The 25163-nt window shown below is 41.4% G+C and overlaps 1 protein-coding gene across 1 annotated transcript in view; it reads left to right on the top strand.

Moving 5' to 3' along the window:
* tapt1a (transmembrane anterior posterior transformation 1a) overlaps positions 1 to 25163 on the top strand; it is a 72477-nt gene that overhangs the window by 2874 nt on the left and 44440 nt on the right. Inside the window, exons 2-4 of the mRNA XM_084331588.1 lie at positions 669 to 799; positions 10267 to 10385; positions 19390 to 19552. Coding sequence (XP_084187714.1) covers positions 669 to 799; positions 10267 to 10385; positions 19390 to 19552 — 413 coding nt within the window. The remainder of the gene's footprint in view (positions 1 to 668; positions 800 to 10266; positions 10386 to 19389; positions 19553 to 25163) is intronic.

The following is a 25163-nucleotide window of genomic DNA, read 5'->3' as shown; positions in this document are numbered from 1 at the left end:
TAGGGGGGGGGGGGGGGGGGTCCATATCGCGGTATAAAGCCGCAAAGTCTATGTGAAAAGGGCTACTGAGTCACCGTGGGCTGAGCCGAATGAACCCATTCATTGAGAGGGGGGGTACGTGACGTTGTGGTTTGTTTATTGTTGTGCGCCGCTAGAAACACACCGACGTCGAAACAATAGTTCAGCACATTGGTTCCTCACTCACGTTCGACCTTTCCCCCGGTCATGCCTCTGTGACCCCACACTTTGAGAACCACTGGCCTAACTAATGTTCCATCTACAAATCAAACTCTTCCAGTTTGATATGTGAAATATAGGCCTACCTTATTAAAAGAATAAAAACAAAACATGGATTTGGCCTTTAAATGTCTGCTGTTGGGAAGAAACAAATAGCATAGCTTAAACATGTTCCACTAGAGAGCACTCTGTTTAACTTCATAGCTCATATTGTGACCATATTGTACTCATAATCCTCCGTATTGAACCAAGCCGTGAGTTGTTACAACACCCACCGCTTTTTCCGGTCTGTTCAAAGGGGAATTTCCCCCCTCTTCCACATAGCAATTTGGCACTTCAAAAGTTGGCCCTCTGCCTATTGTGTTGATAACCATGAGTGTGATTGTGGGACACAAAGGTCTTGTGGTAACACTGTCATAATGTTATTCCAGATCCGTCGCTGGGGCGCTTCATGTGCGCAGAGCTTACCAGAGGCTACTTCCTGGAGCACAATGAGGCCAAGTACACGGAGCGCAGAGAGAGAGTGTACACTTGCATGCGGATTCCCAGGGAGCTGGAGAAGGTACAGTATAGGGCTCCCTTCGGAGAGTTACCCAAGAAGCACCACTTTGGCAAATCAAATTTGTTTCTGTGTATAAAACTCACAATGTCTTCCAACAATTTGTCAAATTAAACTTGGACATTGGTTTTCATGAACGGCTTGTAATGTATAATCTCTGATTATGAACCATTCCCCAGGTCATTTCATGATCATTTCTGGAGTGATTAGGGTACTGTAACTGAGGAGGGGATTTTTTTCTTCCAAAAGTACTTGAATACAGGACATACAGATTACAGACTGTCTCTAGCCATCTTCATCAGCTTGTGTCATTTCCTCACTGTTTTCCTGGGCTTCTCCATAACGGAACAGGGCACTTTTCCCCCCAAATCAAGTTAGACAGAATCCAAAGTAAACAAGAATTTGTTCTAAGTAATTCAATCTCAATGTCCTTTCATAATCGCAAGCGATCCCAAAACAATTATTGTCAACGGTTTGGATAGTTATAGTTGCGTGTTGCCCCTGGGCAGGCACCAGAGAGAGAGAGAGCTACTGGCAGGCACCTCCACAATTACCAACACAGCTATTATTACAGTCTATTGAACCTTTGAACGCACTCATTTGAAGAATGTCATGATTGGTCTGATGACAGACATCCTTCTATTGGTAATGGTGGACATAGCTCCTGTAGCGAGTGTTGTGCCCATGGGATGAGCTCTGTGTTCTGTGTCAGTCAAGCCTCTTGGCAGAGAGAGAGAGAGAGAGAGAGAGACGGAGAAGCAGCACATCAGGAAGGAAGATTGAATTCGTATCAATTTAGAATTTGATCACATCATTACAGTTCGAACATGTACAGTAACATTAGACCAGGTTCAATCGACAGTTGGATTTTCGAACAGCAAACGGAACCACAGCATTTGTCTGGCAATATTAGCTTGAGTTAACAGATACAGTCACAGCTGCAGATAACTGAACGTGACCCTTCTATGTGTGATCGTTATGAGTTTGTCGGTGTGCTCTCACTCCCTGAAACCATGACTGGCTCAGCGACTAGGTGTAGTAGATCAGGCCAGTTTAGTCTCTGTTGCCAGGACACGAGATAGATTGCAGATTATATTCTGTTGTATAGCTTCATGATGGTTAACTTTTGTTTTTGCTGTTCTCCTCTTCAGCCACTAGGTGGTGTGATTGAAACATAAAGCTTAGATTTGTATGAATTGCCGACAAGGAATGTACTGGTCTTGTCACCTGTCACCTAAAATATGCAAATATATATCTAACCTAAGCCTATAACACCGTACTGTTTTGCATTTTTGTCAAAAATATCAGTTTATATAATCTAAAGCCAGGCCTCAAATTGATAATTCACAATGACGCATACAAAATGGTCAAAGCCTAGCCTACATCTTTGCATGTCGTCCATATACATCCCCTCCTAGATCAGAGAAAGTGGCACAAATCTATCACTACATAAGTCGATCTCTGCACTCTAATCAGTCAGGTCCCTGGGGAGCTGAGGAATGTGTGCAAACGGACGGACCGAATTAACCTTCTGCATCAGTGTCCTAGGGATCTGAGAGGGGCCCCGTAGGTATCTGAGAGGGGCCCCCGGCAGCAGAGTCTCCAATGTTCCACCAATGAAAGGGAAGCTTGTGACTTCCTTAAACCCACCGGCCAACCCCCACCAATAGTTTCCTGCTGTGGTTGTGTTTTCTTAGTGGGGGGAGTATGTAAGAATAAAGGTTCATCAGCTTATACGTGAACAGTCTCTTTTTGATCTCTTATATTCTAAAATGACTTTGCTACGGCATCTCTTATTTGAGAGGGTATGTGACGGCTCTGTTCAGACTTTCGGTTTCGGTGTTTTGTTGTGGTATTCTTTTAGTTTCACACGTTTGTTGGTCTAGGCTCTCGCTGCAAATTATGCTTCAGTCTTCACTATGAGACGAGCCTAGGACTGTATATCCTTCAGTGTTCTTTAGTTATTTCAGAGGTCGTGTAAAATCCTCAGTTGCTATAGAGACAGGATCTAGAAGGAGTTTCCCATTTGCATTTATTTTCAAATCCATACACATTTTTATTTATTTTACAGTGTTTAGTGTAGCTTTCTTACATGCTCCCTATTTACTGATACTGTAGCAGTCTAGTCTTCCTGGGGTCCACAAAAGCAGTGAAAGACATACAAAAAGACAAATCGGAACAAAATGTACAGTAGAAGCGCTAATAATAATGACATAATATGACAATGACAAAAAAAAAGGCATAGCCTACATGTAGTGATTTTGCCAGTGTAGCTGAGAATGTAGCCGGGGGAGCAGTTGCAGGTGGAGACAGGGTTACACACCAGCCAGTTAGGGGGAGGGATGGTTAGGTGACCTTGATGTCAGAGAGCGATTGGGACGGAAGCCACCTCTTCCCTGAACAGAGACCTCTTCTCCGAACAGAGACCAAGTGTACACAAGCGTCGATAGAGGGACACCAAGTATCAATATTTAATTATTTATCAAAATAAATTATTTTGTATAAGGAAGTTGCATTGTTCATTTCAATACCTGTAATAGTACAGTAGTCCACACACATGCACACACGTGTGTATTCAGTTAAGTTGGAATATGACTGTAATACAAACAGTTCAGTTTATCAGGTACATGCAACACAGATGACAGTGTCTGCTTGAGAAAATAGTACAAAATACCATGTTCTGCAATACAAATGATTGAAGTGAGATGAACAGACTGAACTTTATTTTATTAGATAAAACATGCTGACAAAGTTTTACTTTGCAGTTGAAAAAAGGTAATAAATTGCGATATATTGCAATATTAATATAGCAATACTCAGCATATCGCAATATATTTAGTATCGCAATACTATCGTATCGTGACTCAAGTATCGTGATAGTATCGTATCGTGAGGCCTCTGGTGATTCCCACCCCTACTAGTTAGGGAGTCATAACAAAGATTAGCTATGGCCTTGATATGGCTCACACTAGGACTGGAAGAGATAGGCCAAATGTCATCTCTCCCCAACCTTGGTCGTTGTTAAAGAGACAGTCAGACTGTCTCCTAGTGTCTGAGCTGTTATACTAGTTGACCTATATTAAACTAGTCAAGCTGTACAGAGATTTAAACACAGATGGACATAGATAACATTTCCATTACACCTCTTCTCTGAACAGAGACCTTCTCCGAACAGAGACCTCTTCTCTTCTCTGAACAGAGACCTCTTCTCTGAACAGAGACCTCTTCTCCGAACAGAGACCTCTTCTCTTCTCCGAACAGAGACCTTCTCCGCAGTGGCGAATCCTTATGGAAGCCAATATGAATTAATATCAAATATGAAATATGAAAAAAATATATATATATATATATATAATTTTTTTAATATAGTTTACATTCTTTTTCATCTGTTATAATTTTTTTTTTTTTTTTTCATAAATGTCTCCCTCTTCTCCTTCTCACTCTCTCTAACACACTGTCAGACTCACTATGCTCACTGCAGCTAGAGGAGAGGCAGGGGGTAGGTGTCTTTCTCCAGCCTCAACCATGTGATTCATGTATGTAGAGTCCAAAACCGATACTAGCCAATCAGATTCGAGCTGACTGCCACACCTTAAAAGTTTAAAACGGGGCTGTGAGCAGAATAATTAGTCTGGCATCCCCTCTGCACACCTCCCCTCTGCACTCTGAAAATTGTATTAACCTGTGACTGCTCCCACGGGCCGAATATTGCCCAGATCCTCGCGAGATTAAATCCACGGGTACCTCTCGGCGTGCCGAAGCTTTTCCTAAATCACTTCCATCATCGAAAACGAGGGGAAAAGGTCGGCTTGCGACCCTGAAAATGTTGCGTGATTTTAAAAACGCTGTATTAAGTGAGCCTATTATGGGATCTACGCAAGCTTTCTATCGTGGAAACATCTGGGCGTCCCGCAACTTTTACTCATTCACATGTAGTCCCGAAAATGCTTAGAAAAGGAACGCCGAAAGCGTGGAATAAACTCGCCAAAACGGAAAAGTGTCCCACGGGCGCGCCGTGATTCCGATCCGTGTGAAAATATTAATGGCCATAGAGGAGACCGTGTGACACCTTTTTGCAACCGAATATGTGTCTCGAATTTGCTCCCACGCGGCGCGCAAAATCGTGCAAGGTAAAATCGGACCAAAAATGAACCAATGCTCCAGCAGTATTAATGACCCTGATGTAAACAAGACAAACATCTTTCTCTGGGCCCCGTTCCCCGTACCTGGATAACTGAGTTAGCCGGATAACTTTCGGTCAAGTCTGACTTAAGCCGGACTTTCCCATTCCCCGAAGCTGGATTGTCTAAATCACCATGACAACAGATCAAAAAGTTTGAGCCTGGTCGAGAGCAGGGTTTAAGTTCAAGTTAGCCGGATGAACCATAGCCACGCCCCCGCAAAGAAGTGACAGCCCGTTTCCTGAAATTATTCCCACAGTCTACGATCTGCATTATACCATTCTGAATTACGTTTTTGTGCTCCATTCTTCCAGAGGGGGCTTTTGAAATGTAAAATAGACCTAAAATGCTGATACTAAATTCACTTTGTCCTAAATAATGCACGTTATATACCGTGGCGCTCGCTCGGTGCGATGTACACATTATGTGGTTATTTTAACAACGCGCAGCATTGCAAATGTGAATCCCACGGGGATATCCTTAATGATTGAAACCTATCGCTCGTTTGGCTCTGATTCCTTTCATATTCTCCGCTGTGGATGAGGAGCAAGGAAGGAGAGGAGCGCCTGGATTTTGTTTCATTCAAGCATAAAATTGAAGTGTCTATGCGTGGATTGTGGATTTTGTGTGATATTGTAACTGGGATTAAAATGTCTGATGAGATGCGCTGTTTGACGGATTTGAGAAATTGAATGAGCCGTTGACGTCACATTAATGAATGAGAATAAAGAGATAAAACTTCATTCAAAATAAAGAATATTCTAAACACGGGTCTCTCGTTCATTAATGTATAAACAATGAATTTATCCCATCTGGCACAGTGGCGCAGCGGTAGTGGCAGTGCACAATCCTGGCGACCGGTGTTCGAAACCCCGTGTTTCCAATATAATTTTTTGGAATATAATATTAATGATTATACGCAGAAGTAGCCTAGTTTTAAGTTAAAATATTATAAATCTACATGCATTGATGATGTCATTCTTTATATAGCTCTCAACGTGCACCAAATTGAATTATTCCTACATTGCAAAAAGAAGGAAAAGACTAGGAGAAGTGGGATTCGAACCCGGGCCGCTTGTGTGAAAGTCAAAAGCAGACACCGTTACACCACAGTGTAGATAAGTAAAAGATCCACCATACATCAATCAATGGGTAAGAGAGCCGTGTGCTTATTCCGTATAACAGTTTAACTAATTATTTTCGCTAGCAAGATCTCATTTGATTATCCATTCCATAAACCTACTGCCAGCAGGCAAGTTTAAAGAAATATAATCTGATTGATTGGGGTAATGAGGGACTTAAAATTAGCCTATAGATAACGCATTTAACTTGTCGGCGAGGCGATTGAGCCGTAATGCAATCTGTTAATAAAGTTTTAAATCAATTAATCAATCAATGCCGTTAAAAGATCAGGATCTCTGCTATCGATACGTGATGGCTTTTCAACTGAAGCGGCCGCGCGCACTTATCCTGGGTCTCAAGTCTGGTTCTAGTTAACGAGACTGAATCCACCTTCGAGGAACATGAAAATCCCGGCTTCAAACATCGGGTTAACTGAAGCTGGATAATGGCCCTCTTGATCGACTTAGTTGAACCAGGTACGGGGAATAGGGCCCAGATCTGCATCCCCTTATACAATTGTGTGTATTGAGCCGTACTGTATTGTACCAATTCTGCAATCTGTTAAATAAATAAAAATAAAGTTTGACTGGCCGCCGAGCCATACTGTAGTGTACATGGTGACTGCTTGACTTAAAAAAAAAAAAAAAAAATGTTAATAAAAATATTGAATAATTTCTTTTTAAAACATTTTTTTTTGGCTTCCCCTGTTATTTTACCCACGCGACGCCACTGCTTCTCCGAACAGAGACCTCTTCTCTTCTCTGAACAGAGACCTCTTCTCTGAACAGAGACCTCTTCTCTTCTCTGAACAGAGACCTCTTCTCCGAACAGAGACCTCTTCTTTGAACAGAGACCTCTTCTCTTCTTTGAACAGAGACCTCTTCTTTGAACAGAGACCTCTTCTTTGAACAGAGACCTCTTCTTTGAACAGAGACCTCTTCTTTGAACAGAGACCTCTTCTCCGAACAGAGACCTCTTCTCCGAACAGAGACCTCTTCTCCGAACAGAGACCTCTTCTTTGAACAGAGACCTCTTCTCCGAACAGAGACCTTCTCCGAACAGAGACCTCTTCTCCGAACAGAGACCTCTTCTCCGAACAGAGACCTCTTCTCCGAACAGAGACCTCTTCTCCGAACCGAGACCTCTTCTCCGAACAGAGACCTCTTCTTTGAACAGAGACCTCTTCTTTGAACAGAGACCTCTTCTTTGAACAGAGACCTCTTCTCCGAACAGAGACCTCTTCTTTGAACAGAGACCTCTTCTCTGAACAGAGACCTCTTCTTTGAACAGAGACCTCTCTCCGAACAGAGACCTCTTCTCTGAACAGAGACCTCTTCTCCGAACAGAGACCTCTTCTCCGAACAGAGACCTCTTCTCCGAACAGAGACCTCTTCTCCGAACAGAGGTCAGGGTGCAGGAGCTTCTCTCGACTTAGTCTTGTTCTAACCTTAGTCAACCTATCGCATATATCTTGGTGTGGAATTAATTTTGCACTGCAAAGTTTAGGTTAGAGGTAAAACTCTCACTGGGGACATACTGTACGTAGGCTAACAATATAGCCTAATTGAGGCAAAAGGCTGAATTAGATCTTCCACGTTGGTTCTTACACTGCGGTAGTTCCTGCCTTTATAGTTCCACGCAACCTCTTTTTGCTAATCCCTCAGGCCTAACAAAATAAATTGTTTGGTTCCTGTTGGTTGTCAGTTAAGGCCATGGGTAGGTAGGGAATTTATTTAATTTTTTCCCATGGCGACTATGGATAGGGAATTTCTTTATTTAATTAAAATGTTCACGACAACATGGATGCATGTACGGTACTCTGCCAGCATGTTTAATATCCATAATACTAAAGGTTAAAAATACAAAGACAATGTACTACAAAAGTACAATGTACAAAGGTAGTAGTATTAAAAATGCCACCCCTAAATACTACTCACTAAATATCCTGACGTCAGAGAGCTGTGCAAATATTGTGAAATACTTGCTTTTTATATATTCTCATTATTGACATGGACTGCACTTTTTGACTAAGATTTAACTAAACTTTATTGTTAAAAAAAATACATTTGGGTTGCACCTAAATCGGCAGGGTCGGTCGTCAACCGGAACCAAACCATTTATTTTGCATGGCCTCATCAACATTATAATGAGCAAGGTACTTACTGTAAAAGCGGAAATGAACTGTGATTTGCATGTAGGCCAATCACAGAGCTTGCAGTCCTGCCATTTTGGGAGAGGTGCACGTAGGGCCCGGTAGGCTCCTTGGCATGTGCCGGTACCGGCTACTCCCTATACCAGGGTTCGAAATTAAGGGGGGCTTGGGGCAAAATGCCCTCGAAAATGGACCAAATGCCCTCGAAAATCAGTTAAGGGGGGTAAGAAAAACCCCTGACACTTTGCACAGATGTTTAACCCTTAGTATGCACTAGGGATGGGCATTTTAAAGAAAAATCCAGATCGATTGATCGCATGCTATACTCGAGTGATCGTGTATTACTCGAAAAGAAAAAAGAAAAAAGAGAAATATTTGATTTGAATTTTAATTTAAATGTATTTGTTTTACTTATTTTTGTTCATTCACATATATATGTTTAAGGAAACCAACAAACAGTTATAATCTTACACATACATGTGAAAAAATATGTAAAAAAAAATGAAAAATGTTACAGGTATATTTTTTTTACATAAAAATTATTAATAATTTCGATTTATTTTTTTAGATTTTTCTCATAGCTACGAGTAACGATTACTCACGCCCATCCCTAGTATGCACACGCACAGTATAATATGCATGTAATAAATTGTTTGTTAATAAACTCTGTTACTTGAACAATTTTCACTGTGCTTCTAAATTTCTTTGTGTGCTCCTAAATCTTTATTTATTTAAATTTTATTTAGGAGCACATGTGCTCCTTGGGAAAAAGGTTAGCGTAGAGCCCTATATATGGAGACATTAACATTACGTTATCAAACATAGGGACGAAGACGAAAAAAGTGTTGACAATGTTTTATAATCTTTATGTTAATTTTCATCATAAAAATTCGGTGCCCCCGAAATACAAAACATTTTTTTTTCTAACCCTGGCCCTATACCCTTTAATGTTTCAGTATGAATTTGCTCATATAGTCCATATAGTTGGTAATGTAGTAACACAACAGAACAGTTGTGCAACAGTTGACCTAGTTATCAGCTCAAAGGTACCAGAATGTGTTCTCTGGGAACTTGTGTAACATGGAGCGATGATGAAATGGCACATCGTATTTCTATCGCATTCACACTACTTGTATCTTTTAAATCATGTCACGAAAACACTCATGAGCAAGACTTTTTATAATATTTTTCTGTTTAATTTCTTTAGGGTTTATTCCTGTGTTCATAACTATATTATCTTACAGTATCTGTATTTTAGGCTACTCTGTTGTTGTTCTGTACTATTTCTTCAACCCTGATGATCTGATTTCTACTGCAGTTCTTTGTGTTGTTAAGCACTTGCCAACATTTCTTGAGAAAAGTGCTTTTAAAATATTGTTTACTTAGGCCTTTACAATTTATTGTTATCATTTTCACACACACGCACACACACGCACGCACGCACACACACACACACACACACACACACACAATGAGTCCATTTCTTTATATTTTAAGATAAGATGTTCCTTTATTAATAATTTTGGGGAAATGCAGGGAGGGGAGGTACAGGTTCAGGCAGGGTAATATAAATGAAATATAGAGAATGCTGCTCATCTTGGCTAGTTCCTCATAGACTCCAGGGGGTAAGGGGGCAATGGGAGCGACAGGGACGGCAAATCTGGCAAATGCCGACGTATCGTGTGCACATGCTAATATCAACAATATTGTCTAGAATGGATGACTTCCCCTTTAACTATTTGTTAGTTTGACCAGATATTCATATATTGTTGTAATATGTTGATATATTGTTGTAATATGTTGATATATTGTTGTAATATGTTAACCAGATATTGATATATTGTTGTAATATGTTGATATTATATTGTTGTAATATGTTGATATATTGTTGTAATATCTTAACCAGATATTGATATATTGTTGTAATATGTTGATATATTGTTGTAATATGTTGATATATTGTTGTAATATGTTAACCAGATATTGATATATTTATGGTTGTAATGTGTTTCCAGTTGATGATGTTCGGCTTCTTCCTGTGTGTGGACGCCTTCCTGTACGTCTTCACCCTGCTGCCCCTCAGAGTGCTGCTGGCGCTGCTGAGAGTCCTGACCCTGCCCTGCTGTGGCCTCAGGTCTGACCACACACACACACACACACACACGCACACGCACACACACAGTCCTCATTCTGCCCTGCTGTGGCCTCAGGTCTGACCACACACACACACACACACACACGCACACGCACACACACAGTCCTCATTCTGCCCTGCTGTGGCCTGAGGTCTGACCACACACACACACACAGTCCTCACTCTGCCCTGCTGTGGCCTCAGGTCTGACCACACACACACACACACACACACACACACACACACACACACACACACACGCACACACACACAACAAGATGACCCATTTATCAATAGTACACCAATGGAATGAACAGAAATACACAGACCCACCAGGATTTTGCTGAGTTTGTCTGTGATTATTGCAACCCAAAATGCTTGATTTTGCAGTGCAGTTCTTCTCAAAAAGTGCAATGCGATTTTTGCAAAAGTGCATGTGTTTTATTGCGGGAATTTGTGAAAATGGCAAGTCCATGATTTTATAATTTTATTTTTATTTAGCGATATATCTTTTTTAAATTAAATGGTAATGGAACAGTGTGCGTGTTACACTTGCTCTATTACATTACGTCATTTGCGTGCAGATTTAGTGATGTCGGTGTACTACTCCCTACATGTTTATTTGCATATTGAGTGGGGGAACGAAATCTGATCACAAGTGGTCACTCAAGACTCATATGGACATCTGGACATATCTGGATACAAAACACTGTTCTGAACAGGGCAGTTCAAAGCAGTTGCCTCCTTGCGCAGACTTGTTTTGTTGTAGCCTAGTTTAGTTACTTCCAGTCCTCCTCACAACGCATCTCCTGGTTGAAAAGTGACTGTCAAATGAAGATTGTCACTACAATGTTGCAAGGTAACGTTAAGAACCAGAAAATTGTGAGCAGCTGGAACATTATCTGCGGAAATATTCAAATTTGCAAGCTGTCGCAAATATTGCAGGGTTTGGTTGAATTTGCATTCATTCTTGCAATCGCAAAATCCTGGAGGGTCTGACTAAATAACGCATGCCAACCAAAACTGATATTGTGCAGAAAACTGACACACAGCATGCCAACAAAAGCAGTGATGCACAGATCCACCGAATCGTGCCTTCATAAAGGATGAAGTTTGGCGTTTAAAAAATAAGTTACGTTTGAGTACTTGATTTGAATCTGAAACGTATGGCATTACTGGATTGGCTCCAATATGCCTTTTGTACCAACGTTTGAACCAGACGTTGACTTCATCCGGTCTCCCAAACCTGACATGCGTCTATATAACGAGGACCAGGAGGGGTCAATGTCGTCCTAAAACAGCCCCCTATATCACTGGGAGACAAAGCCCAGCGTCGGAAGAAGCAGCGTTGTCTCCCAGTGCTGACGTTCCTCTGTGAGAATGTCGGGGGACTCGTCGCATCCTCGTTATCCTGGTCTCGCATAGGGCCTCGACTTACTGTCAAGTCCACCTCTTAACAGGGCCGTGTCCCTGTCTCACTGACGACCCAAAGACAACATGGTTAGAACATGATGTCGAGACATTATACTCTTCTTCTCCCCATGCCTCCCTGTCTGCAGGGCGCACACATGCCCCTACTGCAAAAGAAGCAGGTACGCTCACCAATCTCCCAATGCTCCCTACACTCCACACACGCTTTAGAAATGTCCCTCCCATCTCCATGGTGTTTGTTGTTAATAATGTGTAGCTTTGAGCTGGATTCATCACACGCTGCATCACTGTCAAGCTAGCGGGGGCCTCGAGAGAGACGGTGCCAAGGCGCTTGAACCTCCATGCGTCACCATCACCTGTAATGAGACTGTAACACAAGCTGACAGCCTCTCCCCACTGTGGCGCTCTGCTGCGATGCTCAGCTCCACCAATGGAGGCATTATTCAAGTTTCTTTGTCGGCAGTGGCTGAGAGGAACCGGCTTATGGGGTTTTCTTAAAAGGGCTCACAAACATTTATGGTTGTGGTGGATAGATTCTGTATCTCCTCTCCTCCTCTCCTCCTCTCCTCCTCTCCTCCTCTCTCCTACATCCTTTATTGATCCACTTGAGGACATCTGGGCATCATAGCGGGAGGGGGGAGGGTAGGTACAGGTATGGGTAGGGTAATAATAGAAAGACATAAATATAGGCAATACAATTTAGATCCGAATATAGAAATATGAGAAAAAATAAACAGTGTAAACAAAGGTGCAGATGAGGGTCTGTATGACCTATCGGTTATATTATTATACGTTACAATTAGGGATGTCCGATATTATCGGCCTACCGATATTATCGGCCGATATTGGCATTCAAATGTGATATCGGAAAATATCGGTATCTGTTTTAAATTTTTTAATTTACATTTTTTGTAAATTTCTATAACATTTATTTACCCAGGCAAGCAAGTAAGAACAAATTCTGATTTTATTTATTGTCAAAAGTATGCATAATGTTATGCTAATTACACAACAAGACATATGTAATGTTAATTACCTGAAATTATTCCGTTTTTTGGGGGGGGGGAACCCTGCATATATCGGTATCGGTTGATATTGGTATCGGAAATTAAGAGTTGGACAATATCGGTATATCGGTATCGGTAAAAAAGCCAATATCGAGCATCCCTAGTTACAATAAATATAGGCAATATATCATTTGAATCTGAATATATGCTATGAGTAACAGTAAAAGTAAAAAGTATACACAAAGTACCCTAACTGGCATGATATATGTCATACATTGTGGTTAAGAGGCAGACACACTTAGTGATCAGACATTCCTAACAGTTCTCGAGTTCTGCAGCCGCTAGTTCTCCAGCTGTAGAGGTTTTAAGTGAAGTGTGAATGACACAGCAGCGGCTGGAGTGAAGCGTAGCTCACTGTAACGTAAGGTTACTATAAGTGTGAGTAACGGGAAGAGATGTAACGGACTAGAGGATTTAACACTGCTTTGCACAGGCTACAGTAACGGAGCCTGTTCCTGCAGCTTTGCGACTACAGGCCATATATCTGTGTGTGTGTGTGTTGCACATGCTGGGGGGGGGGGGGGAGAGATGGCACAACGGCAGATGGCTTTGCTCCCAGCGTCTATCCGGTCCTCATGAACATCAGGGCTACTATTAGATCGGACACCTTTGAGGACATCTTTACAGTGAAGTAGGGGAAAGATCACCGGAGCACACAGGCATTTCTGGTTTCTGGTTCAATGCTGTCGCTATGACTCAATCTTCACTCAGACTTTATTTCTGGTTCAACGCTGTTGCTATAACTATCTTCACCAGAGTCCAGACCTTTTCGCTGACTAATATCTTTGTATCTAGAGTTTCTACCTTTTTTAGAAGCAACGTCAACTAAAGGCCACTGTCAACAACGTAGGGCTAACTGTACACTACTAAACACATATTTAGTTATAATTAAAGTATTTGAACTGATTGAACATTTTCAATCAGTGCTCATCAGGGTTAGACTGGGTCACTTCCCTTTCATTAAAAAATGCAACTGCAATTCCTTGCTAATGATTGAACATTCTCTATTATTATTATTATTATTATTATTATTATTATTATTATTATTATTATTATTATTATTATTATTATTATTATTATTATTATTATTATTATTATTATTATTATTATTATTATATTCCTCTTGAATAGAAGGAAAAAAAAATAAAAATAAAAAAAATAATCAAAGATCAAATAATGCAGGTGGCAAAATATCTATAGACCGCTATGACTGTTATGACTCTGCCTAGTGCTGATGACTGTAGTAGTACTCTCTCTAGTGCTGATGACTGTAGTAGTACTCTATCTAGTGCTGATGACTGTAGTAGTACTCTCTCTAGTGCTGATGACTGTAGTAGTACTCTCTCTAGTGCTGATGACTGTAGTAGTACTCTCTCTAGTGCTGATGACTGTAGTAGTACTCTCTCTAGTGCTGATGACTGTAGTAGTACTCTCTCTAGTGCTGATGACTGTAGTAGTACTCTCTCTAGTGCTGATGACTGTAGTAGTACTCTCTCTAGTGCTGATGACTGCAGTAGTACTCTCTCTAGTGCTGATGACTGCAGTATAGGGATGGGTACCGAATTCGGTACTTTTGAGGTACCGAACCGAAACACGTCGGTACTACCGAGTATCGAATCAAGTGAGAAACCAAAAAAAAAATAAAAATGTATTAAATTTTTTTTTTTTTTACTTTTTTTTTTTTTTTTTTTTTACTTTTTTTTTTTCATGTCAACGTTCACACGCACAATATATGCTTACCTAGGATTTGACTTGATTCAACAACAAAGCAGTCGGAGCAATGACAAGCCGAAAACTGTCGAAATTGTAGTTATTTGAAGTTTGGATTTTTTTTTACAACTGAGGTAGGTAAATTACATTTCTTGAGACTAAAGTACTGAAAAAAGGTACCGTTGGGTACCGGTATCGATTCACAGGTACCGGTATCGGTTCAAATGTGGAAGGTACCAATCCCTACTGCAGTAGTACTCTCTATAGTGCTGATGACTGTAGTAGTACTCTCTCTCTAGTGCTGATGACTGTAGTAGTAGTCTCTCTAGTGCTGATGACTGTAGTAGTACTCTGTCTCTCTAGTGCTGATGACTGTAGTAGTACTCTCTCTAGTGCTGATGACTGTAGTAGTACTCTCTCTAGTGCTGATGACTGCAGTAGTACTCTCTCTAGTGCTGATGACTGTAGTAGTACTCTCTCTCTAGTGCTGATGACTGTAGTAGTACTCTCTCTAGTGCTGATGACTGCAGTAGTACTCTAGTACTCTAGTACTCTAGTACTCCTTCCTGATGGCTTGTCGTACAGAACTTGTAAGTCGCTTTGGATAAAAGCGTCAGCTAAATGACTAAATGTAAATGTAAATGTCTAGTGCTGATGACTGTAGTAGTACTTTCTAGTGCTGATGACTGTAGTAGTACTCTCTAGTGCTGATGACTGCAGTAGTACTCTCTAGTGCTGATGACTGTAGTAGTACTCTCTCTAGTGCTGATGACTGCAGTAGTACTCTCTAGTGCTGATGACTGTAGTAGTACTCTCTCTAGTGCTGATGACTGTAGTAGTACTCTCTCTCTCTAGTGCTGATGACTGCAGTAGTACTCTCTCTAGTGCTGATGACTGTAGTAGTACTCTCTCTAGTGCTGATGACTGTAGTAGTACTCTCTCTAGTGCTGATGACTGTAGTAGTACTCTCTAGTGCTGATGACTGTAGTAGTACTCTCTCTAGTGCTGATGACTGTAGTAGTACTCTCTAGTGCTGATGACTGTAGTAGTACTCTCTCTCTAGTGCTGATGACTGCAGTAGTACTCTCTCTAGTGCTGATGACTGCAGTAGTACTCTCTCTCTCTAGTGCTGATGACTGTAGTAGTACTCTCTCTCTCTAGTGCTGATGACTGCAGTAGTACTCTCTAGTGCTGATGACTGCAGTAGTACTCTCTCTAGTGCTGATGACTAGTAGTACTCTCTCTAGTGCTGATGACTGTAGTAGTACTCTCTCTAGTGCTGATGACTGTAGTAGTACCCTCTCTCTAGTGCTGATGACTGTAGTAGTACTCTCTCTAGTGCTGATGACTGTAGTAGTACTCTCTCTCTAGTGCTGATGACTGCAGTAGTACTCTCTCTAGTGCTGATGACTGTAGTAGTACTCTCTCTAGTGCTGATGACTGTAGTAGTACTCTCTCTAGTGCTGATGACTGTAGTAGTACTCTCTCTAGTGCTGATGACTGTAGTAGTACTCTCTAGTGCTGATGACTGCAGTAGTACTCTCTAGTGCTGATGACTGTAGTAGTACTCTCTCTCTAGTGCTGATGACTGCAGTAGTACTCTCTCTAGTGCTGATGACTGTAGTAGTACTCTCTCTAGTGCTGATGACTGCAGTAGTACTCTCTCTAGTGCTGATGACTGCAGTAGTACTCTCTCTAGTGCTGATGACTGTAGTAGTACTCTCTAGTGCTGATGACTGCAGTAGTACTCTCTCTCTAGTGCTGATGACTGTAGTAGTACTCTCTCCAGTGCTGATGACTGTAGTAGTACTCTCTCTCTAGTGCTGATGACTGTAGTAGTACTCTCTCTAGTGCTGATGACTGTAGTAGTACTCTCTCTCTAGTGCTGATGACTGTAGTAGTACTCTCTAGTGCTGATGACTGCAGTAGTACTCTCTCTCTCTAGTGCTGATGACTGTAGTAGTACTCTCTCTCTAGTGCTGATGACTGTAGTAGTACTCTCTCCAGTGCTGATGACTGTAGTAGTACTCTCTCTAGTGCTGATGACTGTAGTAGTACTCTCTCTCTAGTGCTGATGACTGTAGTAGTACTCTCTGCCTAGTGCTGATGACTGTAGTAGTACTCTCTCTAGTGCTGATGACTGTAGTAGTACTCTCTCTATAGTGCTGATGACTGTAGTAGTACTCTCTCTCTAGTGCTGATGACTGTAGTAGTACTCTCTCTCTAGTGCTGATGACTGTAGTAGTACTCTCTCTAGTGCTGATGACTGTAGTAGTACTCTCTCTAGTGCTGATGACTAGTAGTACTCTCTCTCTAGTGCTGATGACTGTAGTAGTACTCTCTCTAGTGCTGATGACTGTAGTAGTACTCTCTCTAGTGCTGATGACTGTAGTAGTACTCTCTCTAGTGCTGATGACTGCAGTAGTACCCTCTAGTGCTGATGACTGTAGCCTGCTGTGGGCTTGGCTGATGCGTGTCCTTTACATGCCTGTCTGCATGTTACTAAAGCTGGACTGACCTTAAACACTAGACACCCACACAGTTCTCCCACGTACTCAGACAAATGTTCCCTCTCCTCCACCCTCATGTGCACTAGCTCTCTTGCTCTTTCCCTCTTTCTCTCCTGTGAGTGTTCTCTCTCGCTCTCATATCAGGCGGTTGTTTTTGGCTAAGCCTCTGAGTGTGGCAGAGGGCTTGGCACCTGCTAACAGGGCAGGAGAGCACCAGCTCTGACTACTGTGTATTGAATCTAATAACCGCAGCAGTGTCCTGTTATGACCTCAAGAGAAACACCTGGCCCATATTGACGCCAACCTCTCCCAAATTGCTGCCGGCACATCACATGTGACCACTAGATGGAGCCATGTCCTCAAGAGAGAGCGTGTAAGACTAGAACTATGGTTCTGTTTGAGTATAGGAACAATCGTTTATTTAGTTATTTATTAAAGACACTAGGAGGATTTTGATGGAAAAATATCCTTCCAACAATAAGCGGCAGGGTTTATGGGAAATAGGTTCTGATTGGAATTGGGCTACCGATTGAACCATTGTGAAGAATAATCATATCAATAATTCCTCATATTTTGGACAGCCCATGTTGCAGTTGTAGAGTCAATCCATATCACTTGGGAGTGTGGATGTGATATATCTTAAGAAGGTACTCAACCTCTATCTTTAACTATGAATGTACACAACACTTACCAACTTATCATCAACTTATAGATCATTTTTCTTTTTTTTTAAAGAAATCTGAAAACCTAAAACAGAGTTTTTCGTCTGAGCTAATAGTCTCATTTGTTTGCTGTAATTATACCAAGGTATTGCAACCAATCTGACACTGATGTATATTGTTGAAAATCCTCCTTGTAGGAGCTTTAAGCCAGTCATCTTGTGTGATAACGGAATACGGATTTCAGTTCCGTTCCATCTCCTTCCACAACTCCGTGCTCAACTGCACACCGATCAGGAAGCGAGTGAGACACTTGCTGCACGCCTTGTTGACACCCTCCTCTCTCCCCCCTCTCACCCTGAAGTCAATGTATGCTGCTTGTAAAATTAGCTGAAATATCATCAACACCTTGACAGCCTTCTCTTTTCAGCTGCCGGTAGTTTAGTCATTCAAATAAGTGGTTTATTCTCCTCTCGTGTTTGTAGGGAGATTGGCTGTAAGGAATAAGCCCTGTTAGTCATGATAAAAGATGAATCATTGGATGCAGTAAGTGCACTTTGCTGACTGCCATTAGATTAGTTAATTTGTGTCTCTGTGTTTCTTGTACACTAGATCTAGAGGTGTATTTGCTGGGGATTTATTTATATAAGTGAGGCTCAGTTTTCATGTCGGCAAAGTAGTGTTTCTTTACCACTGTCTGAATGCATTAACCCCTGATGAAGATGCATTATGTCTAAAACATGAACATCCTGCTAAACTACTGTGGCTGAAGGTATTGAAACTGATCTTTTATACCTAGACATAACTGTGGTTGATATCTTGTCATATCATATAGACTAGTCCTGTGTAGATGACATGGAAACTACATGTCTTCTTAGAGGTAATCTCTCTCTCTCTCTCTCTCTCTCTCTCTCTCTCTCTCTCTCTCTCTCTCTCTCTCTCTCTCTCTCTCTCTTTCTTTCTCTGTCTCTTTCTTTCTCTGTGTGTTACTCTCCCTTTCCCTCTCTCTGCACTCTCCTCTTAACCCTCTCCACAGAAACATTTAAATTACCAAGCCTATGGATTTGTCAGTCCTCCCCGAATATCCTCTTAAGCCGCTACCATTGCCACCCATTACGAATGCAACATGCGTTTGAAAGTGACGTGTACTTATAGACTCTGCATGCTTTTATGTGACAACTCTTCCTGTATTTATATTCAATTCGTCTTATTCACCTAACACCACTTGCACTGCTGTGTGACGAATGCTCTGCCATTTATCTGCATGGGGTGAATAAATAGCCATCGAAAAGTCTCACCATTCAAACCAAGAAGACTAGAACTACTATGGCACTCCTTGCATTGGCTTCTAAGACCCCACTTTATGAATGTATGCCACCAGGGGTTTTGCAAAAGTGTGTAGTTGCTGTCAGATGAATCTCATCCAAAACCCACTGTACAATAATAAAACGATAATAATTCTAAATGATTAATCTGACATATTATTTGGAGATGATCATCTGACATCAGCGCTACATTTTGACATCTTTATTAGCGTGTTGCTCGTGGGTATATTATGCATGCGTGATGTGTTTGCGAGCGTCGTGCGTGTGGATTAAACGTACGTGATCTGCCTCTCTCCGCTCAGCGGCTCGCGGCTGCTCCAGCCGGCCCAGGTGTGTGACGTCCTGAAGGCGCTGATCCTGGTGCTGAGCTACACCATGATGCACTACGTGGACTACTCCATGATGTACCATCTGATCCGAGGCCAGTCCGTCATCAAGCTCTACATCATCTACAACATGCTGGAGGTAATGCTCAGCGTCTTATACCGCTTCAGTGTGATGCAGTGTGTCCACAACACACTGAGACTGTACTCATATAAATTAATGAATGAATGATTTATTTCAAACAATAAATATAAAGATAATTTGCTGCGAAAAGACAAAACAATTATTATAAAGTAAGATAAAAATAATAAACCAAACATTATTTTGTCCGAAAAGGAATAGGAAGAATCAATGCTGATCAGGTCCTGCCCCTTATTGCAATAGTTTCAAGTTTCAAGTTTCTTTAATAGTTGTCATACAGAAGTACAGAATACTTTTATACAAAATGCTTCTTACTGTTACGCTCCAGAGACTGTGCAAGACAAGATAAGATAAGTATGAAATAAAATAACATAGTATAGTATGTAAATTAGAAGTAAAAAAATGAGGTAAAAAAATGAGGTCACAGTGTTCAGTATAGACATATGTACAATGTTCGATGCAGAATAGACGTAACTGAGTTACCATATAATATACAATACACAATACTATGCAGTGTACTAATATACAATACTATATAGTGCAAGGCAGAAATGGGATGAGGTGCAATTTAGGTACAATTTACAGTAGGTGTACGAGTTGTAGTGCAAATCCTTTATCAATAAATATAAAGTGTGTTTGTGTGATCTAAAGTGTGGAGAGTGGGTGCTGCAGTGTGTTGTTTGTTTAAGTGAGTGTGGGTGTGTGTGCTGTGTGCATTTGATGGTTGTTGCATATTGTTTATTGTTCGTTTAGCAGCCTGATGGCCTGGGGATAGAAGCTTCTTCTGAGTCTTTCTGTGCTCGCCTTAAGACTCCGGTATCGCTTGCCTGACCGCAGCAGTTCAAAGAGGCAGTTGTTCGGGTGGCTCGAGTCCTTAATAATTCTCTTAGCCTTCCCCCTGCACCGCTTGTTGTAAATGTTCTGGAGGGTGGGAAGCCCCCCTCCAATTGTGCGTTCGGCTGAACGTGTCACTCTTTGTAGTCTGCTACGGTCTTGTGCAGTGCTATTCCCAAACCAGGAGGTGATGTTGCCAGTCAGGATGCTCTCTATTGTACATGAGTAGAAGTTCCTAAGGATCTTCTGACTGACTTGGAACTTCCTTAGGCACCTGAGGAAGTAGAGGCGTTGTCCGCACAGTGTTACATTTTCTTCCAACGGAACGATCTGCACAAAAAAAAAACATGTCCATTGATCGTTAACTCATTCAGCGCCAGTCACGATGATAGTCGGGTTAACTCGCCATCGCTTGAGCGCCAATCACGAGTATAGTCGGGTTTTAATCATTATTTCTTTTATTAGCGATATCCATTCATTTTCATCCATCCAGCCTGATGTTATCATTGGGAATGGGTCTGAGCTCGCAAAAGGGCAAATACCGCCGCCTACGCCTTCCAGCTGGTATTGCACTCCAACTCGCGCTACGAGGCTCTTTTCATTCTTGCACGAGGAAGGATAATAATGATGATCTAGCGTTGATTTCAGGAAGATTCGATAATCAGGCGAAAAATGACAACGTGTTTAGTGTATTCCACTAAAACGCCATTATCGCGTCTTTTCCTGGAATTACACAGAAGCACTCCAACTATATTGAATGAATGAATTATTTGAATGAATTATTTTATTTCTAATGTTTACAAATACAAATAAATAAACTAACAAATAATTTTTCGAAATTTTTCACAAATAAACAAACGAAAACTATAGGTTTGAAGCCGAAGGCTTATAGAGCAACCTACCCCTCATATTCATATTCCAAACGGTATAAAACGGAAATGTACCGATGAAAAAACAATCCGTTTTGCACATGTTGACTGGAAGCAACTCACTGATAATCGACGGGTGTATTAGACCCATAGCTATAATTTAAGATATATTTTAAGCACTCGCAAATCTCGCAGTCCCCCCATTGATTAAAGCGGTGGCGTACTAGACCTATATCGGGCATATCGCTCTGGCGCTGAATGAGTTAATATATAATAATAATTACAGTTAATAAATAAGTTATTTTACAATAAATAGGCTACTGTCCACCCAGTATTTTTAGTCACATATATATATACTGTGATTGTACAGTTGTAATATTGTACAGTTAGTAGTTGCATCCTTGTATACTGTAATTACCGTAGTGTTCACCCACACAGTGGACATTTATGATAAATTCAAATTCGTTGCTTTCTCGTACACCATTGGTGGAACCTCACTGCTCGAAAGGATGCCTCCACTGCTTGGAAATCCATCATCTGGGTTTATTCCTTCTCCAAAACAAAAAACTAAACCACAGTGGAAATGGGTCTAAAATAGGAAATGGGAAGCAAAGCCTGGTTCTAGGCTTCAGCACTGAAATGACCCATTTAGCTGCTAAATCAGAAACACTGTGCCGCACATGACAACATTGTTGTATTGCAAAGGGTATCGCTGCATGCGTGACTTCATGAACATTTACATTTACATTTAGTCATTTAGCTGACGCTTTTATCCAAAGCGACTTACAAGTTCTGTACGACAAGCCATCAGGAAGGGCACAACTCTATCAGCTGAGCAACAATGTTCATCAAAGTGTTGAGTGCTACAGTGTAGGTTAGTTTATTAGGACAAGTGCATGACAGTACGGTTAGTTAGGGTTAGATTTTTTTTTTTTTTTCTTTTTTTTTTTTTTTCTTTTTTTTTTTTAATTCAGATAATGGTTGAAGAAGTGCGTCTTTAGTCGACGGCGAAAGATTGGACGTGATTCGGCTGTCCTAACTGGGGTGGGTAGTTCATTCCACCATTGTGGGGCAAGGACTGAGAATAGGCGACTTCTCTTTGATGACCCTCCCGGAGCTTGGATAGGAGTAGGTCTGAGGCGGCCAGAAGATGCAGAGCGTAGGGGTCTTGAGGGTGTGTAGTTAGAGACCATTGACCGGAGGTAGGCGGGAGCGGTTCCCTTTGCCGCACGGTATGCTAGGTCGAGGGCCTTGAAGCGGATTCGTGCAGCAATGGGGAGCCAGTGCAGGTCCCTAAGAAGTGGGGTGACATGGGCCGACTTCGGTAGGTTTGAGATCAGGCAGTTTTATTTGTCATTGTGGTAATGAGAAGAGGTCACGTTCACAGTATCTTTAACGATCGAGTTGAAACGCGCGTCTCATTCCCATCTGATGATTTCACGTATGAATCCATGTACTGCAGGGTATGTACTGTATGTGTGGGGAAGGATTCCCCTCTCGACTGTCAAGCTCAAAATTACTTGCACGTTTACTCAGGGCGAGGGAAGGAATCACTCAATTAAAATCTAACCTGACCTGACAGAATGTCCCTCTGACTGTGTTTACACTCATCACTGTGACTGATCTTAATGTGGCTCTGGGAATTCTGGCCCTGGTTATGAATTCTGGGAAAGCATGGCCCATGTAAACACTAATATAACACTCAACACTGGTCTGATTATGTTGTATTTTGGTCATCATCATAATCGGATCATCATACTGCAGTTTAGGGCTGGGCGATATAACGATAACGATAAATATCGCGATATATTTTAATAATCGATATCGAATATCGAAATAAAAGAAAATCGTTTTTTTTTTTTTTTTTTTTTTTTTTTGTGACCTGCAACAGGGCAGTGGACAGACTTGTCTTTCTTGCCTGCAACTTAAAGTAATGGCTTTGCTTGTCCAAATGACAATACTGACCAAATTGAGATTTATTTTTCTCTTGTCCATTTATTTTGTTTGCTTTCTAATTTAAAATACATTTTGAAACCGTCTGTACACAGTAGTCTATGTGTGCTAGCAGAACTAGACTCCAGTCACGAGTCACAGTGCACATGTGCGGTGGTTTGTCCACCAAAAAAGCGCCAAAAGATCGAAAATAAACGAACAGAGCCAGAACTGTTCAACTCCTCTGGAGCCACAGCCAGCAGAGAAGCCGGTTTACTTTAGCTTTTAAACCAGCTGCAGCCTGAGAACTGGAGTGTGAGGGGATGTAACACTAAAGATGGCGGCAACGACAAAGAATTGCTGCAAAATAAACATAAATCTGTTGTTAAAAAAAAAAAAAAAAAAAAAAAAAAAATGTATACTTATAACAATTCGATAATTATCGATATCGAGAAATAAAATAAAATTATCATATCGTTATCGCGATATGATTTTTTTCCATATCGCCCAGCCCTACTGCAGTTGTAGTACTATGTATTATTGTATGCTTGTTTGGACATGTGTTCACCAAGAAAATGTGTCCATTGCAACACTGGCCCGGTCTCTTAACCCATGCTCTTTTGTTTTTATTGTTGATCATGTCACTTTACGTAACAGTCACTTCACGTCTACAAATTATGACATGTAATCGTCACGCTTTTCAAGTCGGAGCACGAGGAAAAACTTGAGCTAAATTACACTGGATCAACTGAGACGAGATGGATTTGACAGCAGTTTATGAAGGGAATAAAATGATTGACATTGGGCCTCATATACTGTATGAACATTCTCGTAGTAAGTAATCAACATCTGATTCATGAAGTGTTCTTAACCCCCCCCCCCCCCCCCCCCCCTTCTTAGGCATTTGCTATTAGCATAATTAACACCCCGGAAATACCATAGATAAGATATTTCTTTATTGATCCCCTTAGGGAGATTCAGGCTTCATAGCAGCATGGGGGAGAGGGGGGAGGTACAGGTACAGTATACATAAATATAGGCAATACAATTGGATCTGAATATAAAAAAAGGTGTAAACAATATAATTAACTCTGAATAATTAGAAAGTAATCAGCGGTGCAGATGAGGGTCTGTATGCCCTATCAGTTATATTATACGTTACAATATGTTGTAGACTGTGCAGGTTAGGTGGTTAAGAGTCAGACACACTTAGTGGTCAGACATTCCTGGTAGTTCTGGAGTTCTGCCGCCGTCAGTTCTCCCAGCCCACGGTTGTGGAGCCTGACGGCCGCTGGCATGAAGGCCAGTTGTTTTGTGTGCACAGAAGAGGAATTTCACTTGATAGCCCATGTAATCCCATCCCCGAACATGCCATTTAAAAAGGGAGCGAAGAGAAAGAAGAACTGCACAAGCGCTGCTGTCTGAGCTTGGAAGACCAAACCCAAGAGTATAATTATAATCCCAGAGCGTCAGCCGTGACCTCGGGAGGACAAACAGAACTACATGATCGGTAATAGACTATAATATAGATGTGACCGATCAGAGCTACAGATCCACCTGCATCTCAGATGGAAATATATTCTTAAAATATTTTTGCCTTTTTAGACGACCAAATACAAGTTCAAGTTTGTTTATATATCGGTATCGGTTGATATCGGTTGATATCGGAAATTAAGAGTTGGACAATATCGGTATCGGTAAAAAAGCCAATATCGAGCAACCCTAGTTCCAATATCTCTTGACCTGTGCTTAACCCCTTCACTACCACACTACTTAATGTTAACCCTTTCACTACCATGCTACATCCCGTTGTACTTCCCCCCCCAAGGGCAGCCGGGAGCAGACATGGGTTGTGGCATGGGGCCGCATGTGTGATCTGTTCTGTATGTTTTATCTCTTTTTCTGGAGGGGAACCCCTTGTGAGCACGGGGAGAACATGCAAACTCCACACAGAAAGGCCCGGGAGATACCCCACC

This window comes from Notolepis coatsorum (assembly GCF_963971535.1).
Source record: "Notolepis coatsorum genome assembly, chromosome: 16".
Classification (NCBI taxonomy): domain Eukaryota; kingdom Metazoa; phylum Chordata; class Actinopteri; order Aulopiformes; family Paralepididae; genus Notolepis; species Notolepis coatsorum.
This window is presented reverse-complemented; position numbering and strand designations above follow the sequence as displayed.